Here is a 24,285-nt window from a genome sequence, read left to right as displayed (position 1 = left end):
CATCCACTGTCATTGATCCAACTCCATGGGTTTTTCTGGTGAATAAATGGTTATAGATGATGACGGTGTTTCCATGGTAACTACGGAGCCTCTGAACGTCCAAATGGGTTATATCTGATAACCACGAAAAGATGACAAACTGCATTTTACACCAATTATTGACATGGTTTGATAGGATTATTGGATCAACAGGTGTAAAACATTTTAAATCAGTCGATTCTTTTGGTTGCCAGTGGTGGTTTGGGTCTTTATGGTCTTTATTTAATTTACATTTTCTACACTGTGCCAACTATTTCTTTTTCAGGGTTGTATCTTATTAATATGTTTGCTTGGTAGAGGAAAATATGTATTACCCTTAAATTTAATGAAGACATACTGTATATAAAATAATGTCACTTTGGTTATATGAAGTGAACCTTTCTGCATTTGTATCATTTATGTATAATCTCAGAATTCATTACTCATGATCAAAATGTGTTACAGTCTTAACTTGATCTGCTTTATTAAAATACTTAATTCAATGAACAGACAGTCTTGTATTACATAATCAACAGTTTCAGATGCCTGTATTGTTTAACTGAGGAATGAGAAACAACCTCTATTTTGTGACTGAGTTAAGGTGATTCGGTGGCAATGTTTCTGCATGTATAAAGTTTAACTGTGACACATCTTACCCTCCATATGTACAGGGTGTAAAATTAAATGGAGAAACAAAAAGCTGCTTGTTTGAGGCTTCTCTCTGTAAAGGTTATTATATAGCATTTGTGAATACTTGTGAACAAAAAGAATTGTCACAGGAGTCTTGTACCCAGAAAGAAGGTATTATTTTCACGTTTTAGAGGATGTAAGATATGTGTATTAAACATGGTTTGGATCAGTTTAATAAAGATGCAAGTTTAAAAAGGATCAATGTCACTATTTATTGCTGTGCAACATGATAAATAGCATATAGCGGGTGCAAAAGACTGCAGTATATCAGTTTTTACAGGGAGTAAAGATCAACAGAACACATAAGAATTTTTAAGAATGTTTTAATCTAATTCACATGGGCATGTATTAAGGGCCTGAAGAATGTGGCAGCAGTCTGACAACAAGGGAATTAGACAATGTGACCAGTGCTCTTACCGTGTTAATAATAGCACTAACAACTATGATATCAGGCCCATATAGTTACACACCATTTTTTGGGATCTGTAATGAAATAATATCATTTATGTATTGTCATTTGTGAATGAACTACACTCACAACGGTAGTTTCAGTTGAAACATTAAACATCTAAGGTGATGTGTATGTTCAAAAACACAGCTTTACCAAGACGCTTTCAGCGGTTTATTGCCAAGTCAGGAAGTGAGTAGACATATGCATGATTTGTCTATATAAAAAACAAAATACAACAAGTGGTGCCAGGCACAACAAACCCTGCCCCTCTCACTTATTGTAGCTTATTTTGGCATTGATCCAGCTGATGTCATCATGTGCCAAGTTTGAGGTAAATGGAAACAAAATTGATGTTTTTATAGACATGTGAAATGTTGCCCATTACACGTAAATGAAAAAAAAAAGATTTTAAAAATTCAGAAAAAATTTTAACTTTGATCTACTTTTCCCAAAGTTTTATCAGATATGTTCTGCGTCACTGGCAATCTAAAAACCCAATTTGATACAAATTCAACCAACAGTTTTGCTGCTATGTTAACAAACAAAGAAACAAAGAAACCGAACCAAAAATAATACTCCTTGCCCCCTTCAGGGGGCTGGTAAAAGGTTATATAAAAAAAATATACAATCATACATCAAATCAAATGTCAATATGTCAAATGTCAATGTTGAATTACTTGTTGAGTAAAGATGAATTAGAAAAATTAAAAATGTCACTGGAAATCAAATATTAAGACGGTCTAAAGAAACACGGTGTGTGGCACTTTTTTGGCCAGACTGTGTGAGTTTATTATCAGGCAAATACAGTTCCTCCTCAGAGTAAGTAAGTAAAACATTTTTCACATTTTACATTAAATAATTGGCTTAATTGGAAACAGCATGATGCAACAGTTTTTTCAAATGCATTTTTAATTTTAATTTTTAAAAATATGTATAATGTGCTTTTCAGGGGCTTTTTTTTTTTTTTTTTTTTTAATAAAGCTGTGAAATTCTTGTCTACTACAGAGGACAGAAATGCATTGCTGGGTCTCCGGAGGATGTTGAAGTAAGGATGGCTGCAGACAACACTCTGACCTCCTGGCCTCTAGAGGGCAGTGGAGACACTAACTCGAACGTCAACCACAAAGAGAACGAGACTCACACGCATGCGCGGATTAAGGATACGTCAGCTCTTCTTCACTATCAAGCTTTTCCACAGCTACGTGGCCCTCAGTCCTCTGACCGTCTTTTCGTGAAACACGACCTCAGTTGAAAGTAAGTCTCGGATATTTTGTCACACTTACCTTTAATAATAATCTAAATAACAGTCTGATGTGAGACCTTTTGCTTTTACTTGTTTATTATTATTATTATATATAGTTTCCGGTTACTTGCATTACTTTGACTTGATGGTTTTCCTTCGTTTTAGCTAGCTAACGTTAACGTCAGGGGTAAACTACTAAACCACAAAGTCTTTTTCAATTATAAAGCCACTTTCCATATATAAGTGAATGTTTATTATATGTATATTGGAAAATAGAGGAAGGGTTGTCCTAAATTAACAATACAAGTACAACTTTGTGGTAAGCTAGTTATCAAGACTTGGTGCTGAAGTCAACGTCAGCACTGAGAATAGTTCAGTCAAGGATGATGATGTGAAACACTGATTTTGTTTTTCTTGTTTTGACAGAATAATCGCCATGGATCAGGTAATGCAGTTTGTCGAGCCCAGCCGGCAGTTCGTCAAAGACTCCATAAGGCTTGTAAAGAGATGCACAAAACCCGACAGAAAAGGTACAGTCCAGCTTTATCTGTGTAGTCCTGTTAATGTGGTGTCTTCATTCGATCAAACTCATAAATATTGAGTGAACTTGATTTCTACGTTGTTTTAGTTGGCAGTTATCACATCTAAATGCACTATTATGCTAATTTGATCTTGATTATTTGCTCCCTGTAGAGTTTCAGAAAATCGCCATGGCCACAGCGATTGGGTTTGCCATCATGGGTTTCATCGGTTTCTTCGTAAAGCTCATCCACATTCCCATCAACAACATCATTGTGTAAGTATTGAACTTAACATTTATTTACTATAATAGTGATAGCAGTTTAGGTCACTGAGTAGGGCTGCAGCCAAGGATGTGCTTATTAATCTGTAATAACAAATTGACTAAAAATGCAAAGAGTGATAAATGAAATCATCATATGTACTCTTTTCTTCTTAACCAAGGGCCACAGTATAAATGTGAAAGCCACATTTATAGTGTTCATAGTATTCTGACTGCATTGTAAAATATTGGTTTTTTTATCCACCAATCTCAGTGGTATGATTTTTTTTTCTCCTTTTAACCCATAAAGACCCAGAGCTACTTTTGTGGCAATTCCCAAATGAATTTTTCTCTCTATTTAACCTTTTGAAAGTAGTTTATCACCATTTATTGTAATATTATCTTCTTTATTTTGCTTTTTTTTTCCCCAGTGAAAATCACATTTTCCTACATTTAATTTACTGATTGTGTAGATGCTCATAAAAGCTCAGATTATAGGTTGTTATTATATAAAATACAAAGAAAACTTAAGAAAAATGTACTTTTTCAGCAAATATATCATTAACTAAACACAAAAACGTGTGTCCATCTACTGTCATTGATCCAACTCCATGGGTTTTACTGGTGAATCAATATTGAAGAAGAGGACGGCGTTTCCATGTTCACTACGGAGCCTCTGAACATCCAAATAGGTCACATCTGATGACCATGAAAAGAGGACAAACTGCATTTCACACCAATTATTTACATGTATTGATAGGATTGGTAGATCAGTAGTTATTAAACAGTTTACATCAGTAGATGGTTTTGGTTGCCAGTGGCTGTTTGAGTCTTTATGGGTTAAAAACACAATTTAAATGCCACAGCCCTAGCTCTTAAGACTAACATGCTATTTTAACATGATCTTTGTCATAATAAAACAATGTATACATGAAACATTAGCGATCATCAGTATCAAATTGCTATTAAATACCAAGAGACCACTCTCAGAAGTAATGTCTTTATCAGATGAGTAATAAATTAATGCCATTTTTAATCTGCATTAGAATAACAGTAATTTATCATTGCTTACTAGTTATACTTTTGTAATAATAGATGAGGGCACAAACAGACTGGTCACATGAATTGTTTTATTTTTGTGTACATTAGGAAATAACATTAAAATACATCTTTATGCTGGTACAAAGTTGGAAGAATATCCAGTATTCCCAAATACAGTTGTTTGGCTACTTTTGAACAAAGGTGCAAAGTCTCTGCAAATGGCACTGACACAATAATATAAGGGAGTGGATGTAATAAGGAGTAGTTCATAACTTTCAACCTGAATATTTTTGTTCTGTGTCTTTTTTTTCTTGCAGTGGTGGTTAAATCCTGGTCAAACAGAAATGAGAGCTACAACATCCACAAACAGGAGACGATGATGATGCGAAGTGTTATCTGGCTGGTGGGGTCGGGGACTCAAGGGGTGGCATTTTTTTCATTGTGTGCACAACATTTGTATTTCGCTGTGTAAATAAAGACATGATGTAAACCCAAACGCTGCCTAGCATTTCTTACAGTACATCCTCAACTCTCATCACAAGGCACTTAATTAGGTGTACTTTCAGCACCTTTTACCTGCTGTTACCAATGGCAGCAGAAGCCCTGTGGACAAAGGCACAGAGGTTGTCATAGGCACACATTTAAAGGATGATACAGCCCCTCACAGAAGTTTGGAAACACCCAGTCTTACAGTATGACATACATATGTTCTTTTATTTATAGCATCACACTAGGTCATTTAATGGCGTGATGAAACAAATATATGAATTTACAGACACTGATATAAAGCAGTTGAACTTCACTGAGTAGCTTTGACAGTTTTACACACTAGCTGGCATCTGGATAGTTAGTTTCTCCAAACATTCAGCTGAAATACTTTGCCATGCCTCAATTAAAACTTACTTTATTTTTTGTTCTTTGCTTGTTGGCTATTTCTTTTTGACCTGGTGATCCAGTTTGTCCAAGAATTGGTTAAATTTGAGTCCTGTGAGGTGACTGGACAGGTCACTCCATGGCAGATAACACTCCTACTCACTGTTTTCTCTCTAAATTAATTTTACAGAGCTTGGATGAATGTTTTAGGTGAAGTATGGAATGGTAGGTAGGTGGAATGGTTTTTCATGCTGTCAATAATGGTCCATAGTGTGTTTAACCTACATGTATGTATGAGTTAGCATGCTCGCCACACCTGTTGTGAACAGAAACTTGTGTGGATCATGAAATAACTACTTGTATGTAATCCAGAATCTCCTATTATTGTCTAATATGACAGTCGAAGTTAATGAAAATTCAGCTTTTTGTACCAATGTCTGTGCAGTTATACATTTATTTGATTAAAAGACATACTCATAATGTTAGATTTCCTTGTTTGTTGTATATAAATTAAAAAGTTGTGGAAAACAGATCTCACAGAGATCAGCTCTCACAACTAGTCACAGAAAAAATTATTAGACCACCCTTGTTTTCTTCAATTTCTTGTTCATTTTACTGCCTGAGACAACTAAAGGTACATTTGTTTGGACAAACAGAATGATAACAGCAAAAATAGCTCATAAGAGATTAATTTCAGAGCTGATATCTAGCCATTTTCAATGGTTTCTTGATAATAACCAAAATCACTTCAGTTCTTACATCAATAGCTATGCCATTGTACTGCCAAAAACAGTGCTTTTAGGCATTCCATGTTTTCTTTTCTGTCTGTTTTAGTCACATAATACACATAGGAGTTAGTACTTGATTGCATAACCATTGTTTATGATGACTTTTGATGGTCTAATAGTTTTTTCTGTGACTGCATATGTTGCTTAAAGATGCTAAAAAACTAAGTGTTTCCAAACGTATACAGCATATATCTTAACAGATCACACTGCAGTGTGCTGTCATCTCAGTCCTCGTAAGTTGTCATAATAAACTTACATCATACATCAACATCATACAGTCATGAGAAGAACCAGAAGGGAGTGTAGAGTAAGACCTAAGATTCTCCAGTCAGTATCAGATACGTCTTCATGGATTAATTATTGTAGCAGTAAAACTGTTCAAACTGTAAAACGTCCACACAGAATAGACTGCAGAAGTTTTACAGTAGTTCTTAAAAAATAAAATGTAAAAATAAAACAAGTTGGCAAATGTTTAAAACAACATGCAGCTTTTTTGGTCAGTTTTCATGGTCCACTAAAGCTTGGCCATTAGATAAGCAAATATTCATGAAAACAGAAATGGTATTTCCATGTAATACTGCATGTGAAATCATCAGAACAAGTCAGTTTGTCTTCACTGAGTTGTAGAATATCCATGTGTCAAATACAGATGTCAGTACAAAATCTACTCTGTGTCATCCCCATTCTTACGGATGCCCATGCTCCACAGTAGAGGCTGATCTGTGGTCACGGTTACGGGCTTCCTGGGGTCTCCAGGAGCAACGGGCTCAAAGGTGTTAGAGGTGCTCACCAGCTTCCCAAACTGCAGGACTTGATTATCTGAACACAGAAATAATAACAGTTAATGCAGCTGTAATGGAAGCCGACTGAGTGAAACTGTACATCACAGTAGTGGTTTCTTTAAATGGTTTTTGCTTGTATTATTTAATTTGTGACATTTATTCGTCAGAGGCTAGTAAAAAAAAAACATGAAACTGACATTAATAGACACAGATATCAGTGCCATAGTCCATTTCTAAATACATATTAAAAGTATGTAACCGACACTCAGTACATTTATGTTACTTAGACATTATAACAATCTCAACCCATTTAACATGATTTATTGCATATGACAGTCAGTACATGTTTACTACCCAACAAATATGAAGATCCAGGGTAAAATATCAATTTACAAAACACCTTGAAATGTCACATTTGTAAGATGAAAGGAGATTTTAGGTCTCATTTATGCAACATGTTCAACATTTGCCTGTATTTAATAGATGCAATGATTTTAAATGCATTGAGCTGTGAGGATTTATAAGAACTATAATGGAAGTAAAGTGCTCATATGACTCAGAGCATGGAAATTTGGACCTAGCAAGGAGTCCACACAGAGTTCAGAAACATAACCACACACATCCGAAGGCTATTATGCAAAGGCCACTGAGCATAGTCCACATTTGTGACTACTGAGGTGCTTAAATATCCTCACAAAAGAGAAAATGCTCCTCTTTGAACGGCTCAGCTGCCACTAAGAGGAACGGTGACCACTGAGGTGTTCCGATTCTAAGACAAAGAAGGAGAGGCGACACTTCATGGAGGAGGAAGGATTGAGATTGTCATGTTTGAGTACTTCTGTAACCATAAACTGATGATACGAAGAATTTACATATAGTATTTAACACAGGACATCTCTATGCTTTAATACATTGAATGTCAAAAAATAACCTAGAAAACGCAGATGTTACTAATTTATCACTTGGTCACTCAGTTTACAACATTTTAAAAGGTAAAAGTAGAGATTATTCTATACTTTGCAACATAAAAATCAGTTATTTCACGAAACTTAGTTAGAGAATGTGGATGATCTGTAATCTGACCAAACTGAACCACTGAAGTATGAAAAGACACTTGGGCAACACTGACCTCTAGTGGCCACACTAGGAAGTTCTGAAAAAATAAGAACATCACACCATCCCAGTAGGAGTTTCTGTGATTATTAAGAATCAAATAAGTTTAAAAGATTTTATGATTTGTAAAGTTAAAGGTAATGTCTATATCTCCTCTTAACTTAATGGCTGAACATAGAGTGGATGAAAATAGGAAGAGAATGCATTCATGCAAATATGTTTTAAAGACAATAGCAAACCATTCACCGCGCTTCAACAAGCTCAAATGGTCAGAATATTAATCTGTGTGCCATTTTTTTCCATTAACAGTCGGATTTATTCACACAACATTTACCCTGAGCAAACTGAGCTGACAGGGGCTCTGAGAGTGGAGCTGTTGGATTGTATCTAATGTGAAAAGTGCAAACTTGTCTTAGAGATTTACACTCAGGGCTTTCCGTTGCAACATTATTCATCCACCGTTATCTCTGACTATTGCAGTATAATCTGTAGTAAATTAATTCAAAAGAGAGTTTCTGACCCTCCAAGTCAGCATATCTGCCAAATTTTGTTCTAAATGTGTCCATATGTTGTATTGTTTATTAAAAGACAAGCTTTGGCTCTAATGCAGGTGAGGTATCATGGAAGACTTTGACTTGTTTGTGTCTCAGTGCTTCGATAAACAACAATACCATTTTATTGGTTTGTTAACACTCTAGCAGCAAAATTATCAGTTGAATTCATACCAAATTGGGTTTATAGATTGCCAGTGACCCAGAATAGATCTCATTACATTTTGGGAACAGTAGGTCAAAGTTCACGTTTTTAATTAATTTTTTTTAAACCTTTTTTCTTCTCCCATTTACGTACTTATAATGGGTGAAATTTCATATGTCTGCAGCAGCAAAACTATTGGTTGAATTCATACCATATTGGGTTTATAGATCGCCAGAGATCCAGAAGAGACGTCATTACATTTTGGGAACATTAGGTCAAAGTTCAAATTTTTTATGAATTTTTAAAATCTTTTTTCTTCTCCCATTCACTCATAATGGCTGAAATTTCACATGTCGATACAACATGAATTTTGTTTCAATTTACTTCAAACTTGGCACATATATAGAGGCAATGGATATGCTGACATCACCACACGCATAGACATGATGACATCAGATGGATCAATGCCAAAATAAGATACAATACGTGCAAGGGACGGGGTTTGTTGTGCCTGGCACCACTTGTTTAACTTTCAGTGGTAACTTTCCTCAGAGGCGTCTGAGGAAGACTGGAGTCACAGTCAAAACTGTAAAGCAGGTAACATCTAAAAACTATACCTCATCTGAACAAAAGAAAAAAGAAAAGTATAATTACATAAACAGAAGACAAAATGAACGTCATTAGCCTTAACTTTTATTTGACTTTTTTGAAGCAAACTTGTCTAGTTTTCCTGCTTGATAGCAGTGGGCAATAAAAGGTGATTGTCTGAAACTGAACTGAATTGGTGTCGTCACGCATATCAGCATGTTTCTGTAGCATAAATAGATGCACCTAACCACAGCAAATGTATTGATTTTACTTTTCCACCACACTCTATTATACAGGTAAATGTATATTACTTTAGAAGACATCTAGCCTCAAGCCATTTTACCGAGACAGGAAATAGTTGCTTTACACAGACAAATACAACACAATACTTCATCCTTAAGGTAGGATGTCTACTGTGCTAGCAATCTGTACGTGCAACACATGAATCACTCAAATAAACCAAGTATTTATTTGTGTGCATAAGCATACAAGATCAAGTTCAGTATATAAATATTGCTTGCCGGAGACTTCAATTATGGGTGTGTTATGTTTCCAATCAAATTAAATTCATTATTAAGCTGCAAGTCTGGGTATATTTAAAGAGAAGCATTTTCCACCAGTCCAAGAAAATTGGGAGTCAAGGCAACAGTGGTTACATCATTAGTGCAGAATATATTACATTTTTCAATCTTTCACATAATGTTGGTATATTTTTAAAGACTACAAATGCAAAACACTCCACTGACACATAAATTTGTGGTCCAAAAGTTAGCAAAAGCACTTTTCTTTGCATCAGTCATAAAACTTATAATTTGTTTTCTTTAGGCATATTACTTGTCTAAATATATGTCATTTCAAAGCAGTCTTCCCTTGGGGGAAAATATAAAGTTGCTAATTAATCATAAAACTTGATTTGGCAACACCTCAAACATCTGACACCCTGAACCAACACTTGGTATTTGTATTGTTTCAAAATCCTCTAGACAAGACAAAACATGAAGAGAATTAAAAAATACGAGTTTTATGAATATGCAGAAACGGTATGGGTGCAACCGCTTCACGCAAAGGCAAAAATGAACACAAAGGAACAAAGACAGGAGGGAATGAAACAAATCATTTGTCCACAGGCGCCTGCATGCACATCAAACAGGGGTATAAAAAAAATTGGCTTCAAAGACCGCCAAACAAGCATGGTATTAGACCAGTTTGACACAGAAATGGGAGAAAATGACTTGTATGTGAAGTGTACTTAATAACTGAGTCAAGAGTCACCGCGCTGTTGGTGAATCAGAGTAAAATAATGTCTGGCTGTGTTGAAGGGCTGGCCTGATGTTCTCTCTCTACGCAGGGTGATGTGTTTTTAGCAGGTTTATCCCAGCAGAGCATCAGGGTCGTCTCAAAGCTCGGAAAGACAAAGAGAAGTCAAAGCAGCCTGTTGTGTAGTTTATTAATCTCATCTGTTATCATAGGTAAGCTTTGAGTTGAAATTAATTTTAGGTTTGCATAATGGAACAGCCCAGGTTTCCAATCCGGGTCACAAAAACCCTACTACCATAAAATTATCATATCAGCACAATGTTGTAATTTTAGCATTAAAAGTAGGAGTCCATGCTGTGCATTCAGGGAAGAAGGGAATAAAGCTGTAGCCATCAAAACTACCACCAGAGGCAGCAGAGCACTGCAATAAGACGCATTGGGAGTCATGCTCAACAGGACGGCATCAACATTTACTAATGCACATTATCTCCTTCCGTCTCTAACACACATACATTAACAAATGTGCACAGCCACACACACAAACACATGCGCGTGCAAACTTTACAGAGCACAAAAGGCTTTCAGATGGCTTCATTAGTAATCCCCTCCTCAAAGCTGATACCGATCAATAACGGCCCCCATTGCTGAGGGGACCAAAATGAGCGTCGCACCCTCCAGTGATAACAATGGAGATGTTTGCTGCCTGTAATTGCATTTCCAGCGCCACAGCTGAAAGGGCCCGTCAGCTGTAAGTAGACCGTATTTACACAACAAATTACCCAGGAGAGATGGTGGGCGAGGAGAGAGGAGAGACTCGCAGACTCTCACAGTCCAGCGGACAGGTAGAGAGGGGAATTATGGGTGTCTAGGGCCATTTTTGAAAGGAAGAGGGGACTATTACTGCTCTATATTTGCTTCTCAATTGATTTTTGTACACAGATGCTCAAAGGACGTGTTAAAGATGCTTCAGGAACCATTTTTAAAGACTAGACATTAGAGTCAAATGATGTGTGATTTATTAGTGCAGTGTAATCAAAGTGGCGGTCTCTAAATCTAGGCAATATAAGGACCATACTGCCCATTGAACAAGTTTAGTTGTTTTGCAAAGATTATGCTACTGTATGTGATACACCTTTTGTTGTATTAAATGTCCTGTGTTTAAGATTTAAAGGGGTTTAGGGGGGATCTAATTGCAGAGATGGAATATAATATTCTTAATGATGCTTTGATTTCTTTCATTACATGAAAAAAAGAACTGTATTTTTGTTACTATAGAATAAGCTGAATCCACCAGTGGCTCAAACCTCACTTCTCCTTTTTTCTGTTTTGTAGTAGTGACAGCCAGTGTTAAGGTGCATTATTGTCACCTATGACATTTGAGAGGGGACCAGAGTTCATATCTCCTCAACTAAGATGCCCACAATAAATAAAAAAAACTGGTTTTAATAATGGTTTGGATGATTCTTTGAGGCCATTGTAGGGCACAAACAAAGGTGTTTTTAGACGGGTGCAAGCTGCTCAATCAACTGCCCCACTAGATGTCATTAAATATTATATGCTAAACCTTTAAGCTTAAGGTTCAGTGTTATTGCTGGATCTCACAGGCAGGGAAAGGCTGCCTCTTATCAGAAATGATTCTGTTAAAGTCTGTGGGTTGATGCTCCACTCCTTTAAACCAGCAGGCTATCAAATTTCATCACACTTCACACTTTGAGAGAGAAAATCATTTTCTATAAATTATGTTTGTTCAACACCGAGCTGTCCAATTACTAAAATGAGATGAATGCATTACTGTGCTTCACAAAAAAATCTCCCGTCCTCTCAGTTTTGGAAAGAGACTGTAAATCACAGCAGGAAGAGACAGTACACACTGAATAGGGTTTTTTTTTTTTTTTGGCTTTTTGAGTGTAAAAAGTAATATGACATATCACATCTTTTATTCGTGACAAGAGCTAAGATGTATGGCATCTTAGGGAACATCACTTTCATTATTTAAAAACACATTTTTTTTTTTAAATTAATGTTTCACATTATTCCAACAGAATTACTTTTGCAGAAAATGGAAACCTGCATTTCAATGGGCTCTCCATCGGATTGTGAATGACCAACAAATCTCCACTGATATTATATACTGTAATACTGTATGTACTGAACAAGTACCCCCTCTTTCACTGTAATAAAGGAAACTAAAACTCTGAAATGCTCTCTAACAGAAAATGTGCACTGTGCATATTATCAGGCAGTGATTTCAATGCAGCAGTGTCCTTCCTCTCTGTCTGACATTCTCCTTATATTTAAGGCTATTTATTGGCCGTGACATGAGCCAAGGCGTGCGGCAGCAGTGTTAGCACCATCTGCTGAGCAATGATAGCCACCTCCATTAAATGTTTATGATGGTGTAAGGTTTGTCTAAGAGAGGAGACAAACACTGTGCAGCCTTAAGTTGACCTTCAGATAAGAAAACACATCTCTCCTGGGATTGTGGCATCAGTCAGTTGAGACAGGACAGCGTATTATATATTATGATTATAGGGTGATCAGGTGGATAAATCATGCTTGATGGAAGGATTGAATAGGTGGACTGATGGATGCTTATGCAAAAGAATATATAGTGAATAGTAGAGTTAGTGTGTTTCCATCGGAGAGTTTGTCTTCATAGCAGGTCATAGCACATACGTACGTGAGCCAAAATAAGTGAATATATGAATATGTGCACCCGCATATGTGCACTCTACCTCGTTGGTAGTCTGCAGTTCCACTGGGGGTACTGGCAGTGGTTCATGTCAGGTTGCTCTTCATCCCCCCTCTGTCCCCCATGTGTGATGTGCACAGCGTCAGAAATCTACAGATCCATAAATAAAACCATAAAACAGCAGTTTTCCCTCCCGCTGCCACACTGCACCACTACAGAATACATACACATTTCATTTCCCCACTCTAGGACCTTGGCGAGCGGGAGGAAAGTGGAGATAGAGGAAATGAGAGGGGAAAGAGAGTGGGAGGGGGAAAGGGTAGAGAGAGGCAGTGGAATTATGTAGAAAGGTGTAGCAGAAGAACAGAGTAAGAGATGTAGGAAGGGGATATGAAAGGAAAAGCAAGACATAGAGATAAAAGGAGAATAGATTAATTTCTCTAGAATGTGTCCCTGAACAAATGGGACAGAAAAAACATAGGAAGAAAAAATAGATACAAAGAGAATAGGAGAAGGTCAGGGCATGTGTTTGCATATGAGAAACAGAGGAACGAGGACAGATCTTACAGTAGAGATGTCTGCGTTTGGCAGGGACACTGGGTAAGACCTCGCTGAACCAAGTTTGTCAGACACATCTATCTGTTTGACTACAAGATAAAGTACATTGCTTTGCCCTCCTTTGAAAACAACCCTTCCCAGTATTTAGAATGCTTCCTGAATACTGAAATCTCCGGCTGCACGTCTGCGAAAGGCTTAAGCTCCAACGCTTCATCTTTGCAGCAGAACAAAACTTAAAAGGCAGTTCTGTCAACATCTTCTGAGATTTATTGCTCTTGAATCCATATCAAAATGTTTTTCCCCTGCTGTTTCACAACTACGAAATAGGATCCAAAAGCCTCACCTAATCAGGCTGTTGTTTCTGAACCAGGCATCAGTACAAAACCTCACTAAAATCCTCAATATAAAGAAAATCCCTGCTGATTTGGTCAATAGAATAAGTGGTGGTAAAGTCTCAGTAAAAGCATGTTTTCTTCTTGTTGCAAAAGAGGCCAGTGGGGAGGCTGTCTAGACTGATTTTCATACCTTTATAGACAGTGAGGTCAGCCCATTTACAATGAGTACCCACAAAGCAGCAGTGGTGCTTTCTCATGTTCTCAAATGAACTTCTACCACCTTATCTGTTTCAGTCTAAATCGCTAAAATGCTGCATATCTTTAAGCTTTCACAGTGATTCTTCAATTTCAGAATGTAACTAAAATATGGAACATGTAGTGAAGCCCTTATTTACACCATCTCATTTGCATACCGATGTGTTTGAAGGCTTACATTCCATAAACAGCATGCTCTCATTAACAGTGAGGACAAGCTTCCTAATCTTGCCCAAAGTTTACTTTTAATTAAGATTTCTCAATTGCTTCTGCTCTCTGAGAGACTTTTGCTGCCGAAACCCATCTGTGTTCACGTGTTTGCCTTTATCAAACTTAACACCTGCCCATGTTGGAAATGTGTGCGTGTATCTGCATTTCATGTGTCAACAAAGGTTATGGGTTTTTAGGTGTGTTTGCAGGCATTGGAAGTCAAAATAGTATGTCTGCCTTTGTGCACAGATGCAGGAATGAGTGTAGAAACATCATCCAGTCGGTCATTTGAAGGTTCTTCACAGTTTAGATGAGATTTTAACAGAGTGCTTCACTTTGTTTGGTGTGTGTAAATAGTTGTGTGTGTCTCTATTTGTGAATCAAGTGTAGTACTAGGAAGTACTAGAATGAGAGGTGAAGGAAATGCATACAGATGTGTCTATCCTGGAGTGTGTTGATGTTTGTGTGAGTATCTTCTGTCAAGGTATACTGTATGTAAATTTTTAGCATTACAATACGATGCAATGTAGTAGAATTTAGCTTAATTTTGCCTGAATCCATCTCATTTTTCGACACTTTTAACACCTTTTATATACAAAGAGTCATATAGAGTATTTGCATTCTGTAATTGCTTCATATATATATATATATATATATATATATATATATATATATATATATATATATATATATATATATATATATATATATATATATATGTATGTATATATATATATATATCATGGGAACTTGTCCACTGGGATTAAAGCAAGTATGCACATATTTCATAGCACACAATGAATAATATTTGATCATGTGTGCAATATTACCGCTTCTTCTTTGTTCTCCAGTGCTCTATATTTAACAGTATTCCTGCTCTCAGTAACACATCAACACTAAAATAAGATCTGATAAGATATACATACATAAAATACATATATCGCTATAACTAACAGTGCTAAATCACACAGTACATTCAGATATAAATAGAAAATGTATGGATTGTGTGCTTGTGCGTTTGTTTCATCGTGTCCTGTTAGTGCGCTGATTTACTGTAAGTCTTGCTGAAGTTGGAAGCAGAGTTGGGGAGTGCTGGCAGTTTATTTGCATAATAAGCTGAATGGAAATCTTACATAGGAAAACGTCCTCAGGCTTTCTGTCATCACTTGGCTGACAGCCATTGTTCATGGCCCACAGAAGTCTCTGTCACTCTTTTTCACAAACATACATACACATATAAAAGGAAACGAACATGCTGAGAAAAACAAACACGGACACAATGAAATGCAACAATAAAGTGCACGCATACAAAATAGAAGCGTATAAAAAAAACACATCAACCTGAGCCCACACTTTATGCAGGAAAGAGTTGGTTGTAGATGACAGCTATTCAAATTTGTTGTTCATTATGATCCACGCTAAGCTGAAAACATCATGACGAAGCAGGTTTTAATGCACACAATCACACACGCGTGAGCCAAAAGCCATAACTCAGACTGTGTTGCTGCAGGATGAAGGCTTTTTAATATTAAGCTGTCAGATAGGAGAGGGCTGAGTCACAAAGAAATGACTAAGGAGGTTTCTGCACGCCAGCACATAACCCACACACATACAGTATGTTAGGAGGTTCCAGCAGTCGCACTGTAGATGAGAACGATTGTCTCTCTGACCTTTGTCACCATAATCACCCATAAGGACTTCGCATTTTACTTGCTGGAGTAAAGTTTGTGGTGATTTAAAAGTCCTTAAAATGCATACTTGGAGGACTTTCATCTTCTGAGAATATCTGTTGACCCCCATTTTCTTCTTGAGGGGTATAATAGTTGGCAGCCAGAGAGTGGCATAATGGAAAATGACAGTGTTTAAAGACAAAGAGTCTGAGGCATGTGTTGGCCGTTTACACTGTGGCTGACATGGTTTTGACTGAGCTCCGTATTGCATTTCAAAAGCAAAAAAGAGAGAATTTGTGTCGTTTTTTGTGTGTTTGACAGCTTGAATTAAGCGCCTGTCTATTTTCAGGTCCCTAAAAGTACCATGGGCTCTGTAATGTATTAGTCAAGGCCCCTGACATTCACTCACGACAAGACTACAAGCATAGATAATGACTACACACAATTTTAAATACCTTAACATAGTACTATAGTGTATTAAATTTTAATCATTACTTGGAAGAGAAATTAAAAAATGTGATATTACAGCATAAAAATGCTTTGTCTTGTGATATGAAGCCCTCAGAGACAGCAGTTAAATAGTTTGGATTGTCAAAGATCTTAAGACCGTCATGACTTCCATGCAACTTTTCCTTTAAACATGCAGAAGTCATAAAAATGATAGAGGACAGCTGTCTTTAAATACATCACTTGAAGCTATGGAGTGAATGTATCGAGAGTTAAATTGAGCACAATACGCATCACTAAAAAATGAGACACAGTCGACTTCTCAAAGCCAGACACCCTCTTTTACAATGACTCTCTGAGCACATGTTTAGTTTGACGTCTTTTGTAAATGAAGGTACACTATATACGGTTTTTACAAATCCTTTTGATGACTGCCAGGGAAGGTTTTATCTCTCAATATTAGCTCTCATACCATTAATATAAAAGCACCGAACAACTCTACAAAAAGTAATAACCATAAAAGCAAAGAAGAAAAGAGAAAATTAAAACTTAATATAGTATAAGAGAGAACTTTTAAACAGGCTGCGAGTTTTAAAATATCTGAGAATTAAGTCACACATTAAGTATAAAATGATAAAAAAAAAAAAAAAAAAAAAAGCTATCCATACATTAGTGCTATAAAGAGACAGTTATCAAGTCCAACAAAATCGACAAAGAACATATTAATCAATCAAAGCTGCAGTGTTTGATTTTAGTGACACCAAGCTGAAATTTTCAGTATATTGTCACTGAAGTCTGAGAGGACATTAGATTCATACTGATTCTTTGCCTATGTGTTCACGCTGGAAAAAAATAGACACCATGATGCTCAAATTTGGGGAAATCACAGGTGTTTTGTGATGATTGAATGTGCAAATGAAGTCATGTATATGTATAAGCTTTGTTTTTGTGTTTTTGTTTCTTTCCATGATTTCTTACTGTTTTACTTCTAACGACTAAGTAAGATTACTTTGTCTTGTTGCATATTTGAAATAAACTAAACTAACTAAACTAAAAAAAAAAAAATTTTAAAAATTATTGATCACTGAGATGTTATCTGCCCCTTCCTCTGCAGATCTACTCCAAAGCATGGAAAACATGAACAGTATAAAACAACGTCAGGTCATCTGGGATTAGAACTAGTCTTTTGGGCTGAGAGGAGAGAGCTGCAAAAGGAATGCATGTATTGTCTAAGTTTTTTTCTCTTGGTTTTCAGCTCCTGTTCCTTTAATGTATCCTGAGAAATATGCATACAGACAGCCATATTTTTACTGAAAATAAAATTCCACAATAACTGTAATTTATTACCAACCTAAAAAAAAAATAACCCCAAAAAACAGATCTCACTATAGAGGGAATAGTCACCTCATGCACTGAAAAAGTAGACTTCAGTAGGGCTTACTTACCTCCATCCTCCCATGCTTTAATAAGCATCTCATTACACTTTATCTTTGAGTATAAATATGTATGTGTTTGGCATTAAGATAAGCAGTCATTAATTATTTGCAGAAAGTAAGGGAGAATTTTCGCTGGATTGCTAACTGCTCCTGCTTGTGTTTGCACCTCATCATGCAAAACCCTTACAAAAAATTAATATGTAGGTATATGTTAAACACAATCACCTTGACATAATGAGTTTGACACAACTGTTTCTAATGATAACTAAACAGGACAGAGAAAGTAAGGAAATAAGGCAGGTCATTAGGATCCAAACTACAGGATTTATATACTTTAATAAGAGTTATCAGTATGTGTATGAGGCTTGCAGGACTGAATTTGTCTCCATCTCTGTTAGATTTGAGGCCAAGCATTGCTAAACATTACAATCAGTGTAAATAGATCCATAATAAGGGGGCATGCACCAGCTGCCAAGTAAATGCAGTTAAACATCCAGATACATACTTAAAATACCCAATGCATGGCCACATACACACACATATAGAATTAGGCTCAGTATGAATAGCAAGGTTGCTGTGCTAGAGCAGTGGGTTTTCGCTGGGTAACTCCTCTCCTACTTTCATGGTTGCAGAGATTCAATGACATCCCTTTATGTCAGATTAATGTTACATTGAATATCTGCTGTGGGCGGTCCATGGCCACTTATTTTCTGCAGGGTAACGCAAGGGCAATGGCATGCACAGTGGCTCAGAAACGAGCAGGGGAAGAGCAGAGTTTAGAGCTACTTTATGCAAATAAATTGGCAGGGGTCTTAAAGGGTTACTGCAGACAACACCCATCAAAAATCACAGTTTGGCCCACATGAGCTCGGTCGGGGTTTATGTGCATGGGCATGACCAATCAAGAGTGCAAAGAACTCGCCCTTACTTTGCATAATCATTGGTATCAGTAAACCAGTTTGAGCTTCTAAAGGATTTGACAAAGCTTATGCTACAAATATTTAAGCATGCAGGAAGCTGTAATATACTGCCAGACTTTGGAATGTACTTTAAATTTATGCACTGAACTTCCACCTTTCAATACATTTAAAAACACTGAAAACAACCTGTATGTTTAGCTTTATCTTTAATGATTTTTTTTTCAGAATTTGGTCAGTTTTAGCCAACTTTTGAGTGCATATTTGATTGAGCCAAACAAAGTCACATTCCAGCAACAGTCACACTATGTGAGGTTGATTTTGAAGTCCTAGTGAAAAGTAAACTTTCAGAACTCCGATGAATCTCATGTTTTGTGATCACTGTTATAAATCTGGCCAATCTGGTGGAAAAAGCAAATAAAAAGAATCTCAGGGTGGCTTCCATAAATGGTGGCTGTATGTTGTGGTACAAGGACGGACCAGAGTCACTGTTTGATATTTACAGGATAGTTAAAAAACATGGAAATAGTAGCACTGTCCATTTTTTTATTTTCTCAAAAATTTTTTGACTTATTTGCTCATTTGCAGGCAGAACAGTATTTGATACCCTCCTGTTTTCTCATACACCTTTACTGTGAAAAATGTGCTTTTTAAAATACTTCTGCAATTAAAGCTAGTGAGTGGAAACAGTATTTGTATTAAAAAAAATCAAACCAACAAATTGGTGCATATCATATTTTATATGAATGTTGATTGTTTGTATACTTTTATAAGATAGTGTCAAGCTGAGCTAAAATTTATGGAATGGAATAAAATGAAAATTTAAATTCTGGTAGTTGGCACAATGCAAATAATTCATTCATTCATTCAGCTTCTGAACCAGCTTTATCCTCACTAGGGTTGCGGGGGTCACTGGAGCCTATCCCAGTTACTTATAGGCGAAGGTGGGGTACACCCTGGACATGTCACCAGGCTGACATACAGACAAACAACCAATCACTCTCACATTCACACCTATGGGCAATTTAGATTAACCAATTAACCTACTAGTGCATGTCTTTGGATGGTGGGAGGAAGCCGGAGTACCCAGAGAGACAATGCATGTAACATAAAAAAATATTTGCAAATACTGCAAAATAATGCATTTAAGATAAATGTAACTTAGCATCAGTATTAAATTGTTTGTCACCAAAGACAGGATAACTGTGAAGTTGATGTCTCACTTAACATTCTGTCTATTGGTTATTTGGTTTATGCTGCGGAGACAGTCAAAAGACGTCTCTCTTTCAAGGCAAATGATATTGTTGAGGAAAACTGCCCTAAGCTACTGTGGAAATCCCACAACTCAACATAAAATACAAACACACATGGATGCAAGCTGAGTGTCAGTAAAATAACACACACACACGTTTAATGTATTTACTGACAGTTTCCTAGGGGGAGTTTAGAGCTGATGACTGAAAATCAATGTAATGTGCAGAAAGTGATAAGTAGCTCAGATGTGACAGAATCTAATAACAAAAGGAAAGTGTTAGCAAGACAAAAGCGAGGAAAGGAAGGAAATAAGGAAAACACAGACGAAACTGCAAAGAAAATGAGCGGTACAAAGTGTAAATTATCACACCTACAATAGGTACAGTATACAGTTGTGTGCAGTTTTACAAAAGTGGACCATGGCTACTAAGAAAGCCGTTTCTCATGACTGTGTTGAAATCACCGTACTGTATTCATGTTTATTCATATTTAATATCATCACTGGCCTCCTGTGTGACTATTAGCATACTCTCACCATATCATAAAATGTGCGCTCTCCTCCTACATTGTTACCTTTACTACGCTGCAGTCACTTCATTATTTAGTAGTACACTCCCCATGTTTAGTATCATTACTGCAGTGCAGTCCTTTCATTAGACAGGAGTCTCTACAAAGACTCTCTTGAGCCACGACCACCCAGACGTTCTCTTTTCACTTCCTCAGTAATGGTGCATTTGACTATTTCCCTCCCGTCCTCACTACAGAGAGAAGGATCTGAACACAGATACCACTGTATCTACTGCACTGCTGGACCAAAAAAAAAAATAGAAATCATAATCATTTTGCCTGTTTAAATGGATAATTAAATGAGAAAATAGCATTCATTTATATTTAGATTTGCACTGCACTATCTACTCATGTTTATGCTTTCTTTGAATTTAATAGAGCATAATCAAGCTGTATTAACTACGTTTTGAAAGTTAGAGTCGCAATTATGAAGTTGTTCTCACATTTTTTACTTGTTTTCAGCTATAAAGTTAATCACAATTTAAAGTTATTCTCAGTATTCAAGTTGTAAAAAAAAAAAATCAAGGGGGATGGAGGACTTTATCATATGGGGACAGATAATTTGAGCTGATGACAGCACAGAGGGTGGGAGGCCAACTGTGTAGCCTTTTGTTATTATTCATTATTAAAACAGCTAATCATTAGGCTATACCCCTAAAACAACATGTATGTTATGGATGTTAGGTGTCAGATACTTCTGTTATTGAAAACACCAAAGATTTGGAGTCGGTCCCTTGGCTGCCATGGTTACCACTGCTCCTTTATAGTTAGGGTCAAATGCAGAGGACAGATTTTCCCACTTGGATTAATTAAGGGTAACTTCATACTCATGGTTCTTTTAAATCTATTGGGAATTCATTAATTACAATTCAAAAAAGAACACCATTTTGGTTTAGTTAGAATGAGTAGACATCTTATGTCAAGTGTCGTAAGTGATGTTTTTTTTTTGGTTAAAATAGGGCAGTCACTTAACCAACTATTCAATAAGAGAAATGTTTACAAGTTACTGAAACACTCTAAGTGATTACTGTCAGGATACAGCACCTTTTTAACACTTATTTTAAGGAGAAAAACACTGTCAGCACATTAAATGTGTTTTACAAATTATTAAAAGCACATGACCTTGCTTTTCCAGTGGATTTTTAATTAAATTACAACGTCAACTTTACCTGCCTTGAATGTCAAAATTTTAGCTAATGTCTTCAATTGTTTTTGTTGTCAAACAAATCCCGGACAAACTCTCAACTAACATTATCTATTTTGCTGAGCAGCTTGGTCTCATATTTAGACAATCAATATCAATTCAATATGCGCAAAATCCTCCAAATGTTGAAATAGCAGTAATACCACATTCATTAATAAAATGACATAAGGGATGGAAAAGGGGGGTGGCAGTTTTAGAAGAGGGATGGTTTTGACCGTTTATGTTTCAGGGGGTTGGTATCCCGCCTCAACTCGAGTACTGGTTATTCTCATTATTTAGGTTAAGCTGTTCAACAATGATTTCTTTTGCTCCTGGGAGAAAAATACCTGATTTTTTCCTAAATATATACAACTAAAATGCTGATGTGATATTCTGCTAATGCTAATATACTGACTTGTGCATAGCTAAAAGTCATGACACAGCAGAGAATTGAGATGTCACATTTACAATCAGCATGTCTGATTTAGTCAAGATCAGAGTTGTTCCTCTAGCAGCAGATGAAGACTTTTTTTTTGTTATTCAGTGTAATCAAATAACTGTTTGGAGTCAGTGTTGTACAGAAAGAAGCTATGATTGTCTGAAAACAGCCTCGTGTATTTTTATGTTTTCTTTACCTCTATAGTTGTGTTTCCATAATATTTAAAGTGAATCTGAAATAAATTTGTAAAAAAAAAAAAAAAAAGTAAATGCGAATTTAATGGTTCTTTAAATTTGTTTGGAGGGAATAATACAGTATAAGCTGCATTTTGTCACCAGCAGGTGGCAGTACTGGCTGCATTACGCATGATTCTAATAAACAGAGGAGGAACATTCTGTTATGTCCTCCGCCAAGGAACAGTGGAGGTTATGTTTTCATTGGGGTTTGTTTGTTTGTTAGCAAGATAACTCAAAAAGTTATGAATAGATTTTAATGAAATTTTCAGGAAATGTTGATACTGGATACAAGGAACAAATTATTAAATTTTGGTGGTGATCGGGGGGGGGGTTATCTGCCTTAGGGGAGGTCTGCGCTCTCTGAGTGCTTTTCTAGTTATAGTCTAAAATTGTTGTCATGTCTTTTTCAGTCAGTCACTAATTCAGATGGTTTGATTTCATCTATGCACATTTACTCTTTTGCAACTCTTGCAAAAGCTTAGGCACCTCTAGGTTTGTTGGTTTTGCAAGGTTGAAATGAGCTTACATATTTATTTCTCATTCTCGTTTTCTTAAGCTATAACAAGAACATGCAGGAAATATGTGCAAAGTCCTAAAGACACACACAAACAAACTGAACTAAATGGGTTCCAAAAGTCACCATTTAGTGTGACCTCTGACCCCATGACAAGAAGCAGCACTAACAATTAGGAGCGTCTTCCGTGTATTGAATGAAAGACTGTATAAAACATCAGAATAACAATATAATGAATGGCACACTGACTGAACAAAAGTGTTACAGACAAGTGTAAAGGGAGATTATACTAAATACTTCCACTTTGGTTCATAGAAGCTTTTGCTTTTACTGCTGTACAAACTTCCCATGTATCCAGATGTATCATAATACATAAACTGAAAAATGCTTATATGTGGGTATTAGAACTTTATGAAACCAACAAACCTAATGTAAGACAAGGACTTTAGCACTGTACTGTATATTTATGAAAATGCAGCAATTTATGAAAATAAAGTAAAAAATATATTTAGCTTAACTTGACAAGGTATTGATTTTGGGATTCTGGAGACAGTTATCGACGGATATTTTTTTAGATTAATCAAGACTGAAAGTAATTGTCAGTTACAGCCCTAATTCAGACAACAAATGAAGGTGAAATGAGACTGGAAGGTGACTTCTGATCAACAGCTATGAAAGACAACACAAGCATATAGTTCTTAATTAAACAAACCAACACAAGCAATAGTTGTTAAATGCTGCAGTAAACACCAACATGACTTGATTGTCCTGATGCCAAATTTTATGCCGTGGAGGATTACCATTATAATCAACTATATTAGCTTCTGAGCAGATTGCTTCTGCACTGCTCTGCAAGACTCTGCTCGGCTGCCAGCGGTGTCCCCTTTCTCTTGGTGCCACGGGGCGCTGACCCTGTGCTTTAAGTTTCCGCGCTGACAGTAGAGTTGACACTGGACTGTCTCTGCTCGGCCTTTAAGAGTGAAGAGGTCAACATGGAAAAAATAACAAAGAATAACATATTTTGCCCCCTATAGCTATGTCTCTTTGGAGGTTTAGAGGAAATTCCACCTCACAATCAACTCTATCACAGCACAAGACAAGCCAATGGGTGGAAAATAATCTGTAATGAGGAATGAAAAATAGTGAAGGTTACAAGACGGTGAATTGTACTGAAATCTACTGTAGCTAGAGAATATTTGAGGGTTTGAAACTTTTAGATATAGATTTTACCATCTTTTTTTATGTGAAAAA

General features: G+C 36.4%; 2 protein-coding genes across 5 annotated transcripts in view; one reads left to right on the top strand and one right to left on the bottom strand.

The window, feature by feature from the left end:
• Positions 1 to 2,312: 2,312 nt before the first annotated feature.
• sec61g (SEC61 translocon subunit gamma) lies at positions 2,313 to 4,720 on the top strand. Of its 2 annotated transcripts, none has more exons than XM_030123733.1 (4): positions 2,313 to 2,413; positions 2,829 to 2,932; positions 3,096 to 3,198; positions 4,542 to 4,720. In XM_030123733.1, exons 2-4 carry the CDS (start codon positions 2,839 to 2,841, stop codon positions 4,549 to 4,551), a joined length of 207 nt encoding a protein of 68 aa, XP_029979593.1. In that variant the 5' UTR covers positions 2,313 to 2,413; positions 2,829 to 2,838; the 3' UTR covers positions 4,552 to 4,720. The 2 variants fall into 2 exon arrangements, with proteins under 2 accessions (XP_029979593.1, XP_029979594.1); XM_030123734.1 differs by having other exon boundaries at positions 2,324 to 2,409; positions 2,825 to 2,932.
• A 1,348-nt stretch (positions 4,721 to 6,068) lies between these two features.
• The window catches only part of tpk1 (thiamin pyrophosphokinase 1), a 70,050-nt gene continuing 51,833 nt past the window's right edge, over positions 6,069 to 24,285 (bottom strand). For all 3 annotated transcript variants that reach the window (XM_030123853.1, XM_030123855.1, XM_030123854.1), the window contains exon 9: positions 6,069 to 6,704. In XM_030123853.1, the coding sequence (XP_029979713.1) occupies positions 6,550 to 6,704 (155 nt within the window). In that variant the 3' untranslated portion in view covers positions 6,069 to 6,549. The remainder of the gene's footprint in view (positions 6,705 to 24,285) is intronic.

Source organism: Sphaeramia orbicularis, chromosome 20 (assembly GCF_902148855.1).
Source record: "Sphaeramia orbicularis chromosome 20, fSphaOr1.1, whole genome shotgun sequence".
Taxonomy (NCBI): Eukaryota; Metazoa; Chordata; class Actinopteri; order Kurtiformes; family Apogonidae; genus Sphaeramia; species Sphaeramia orbicularis.
This window is presented reverse-complemented; position numbering and strand designations above follow the sequence as displayed.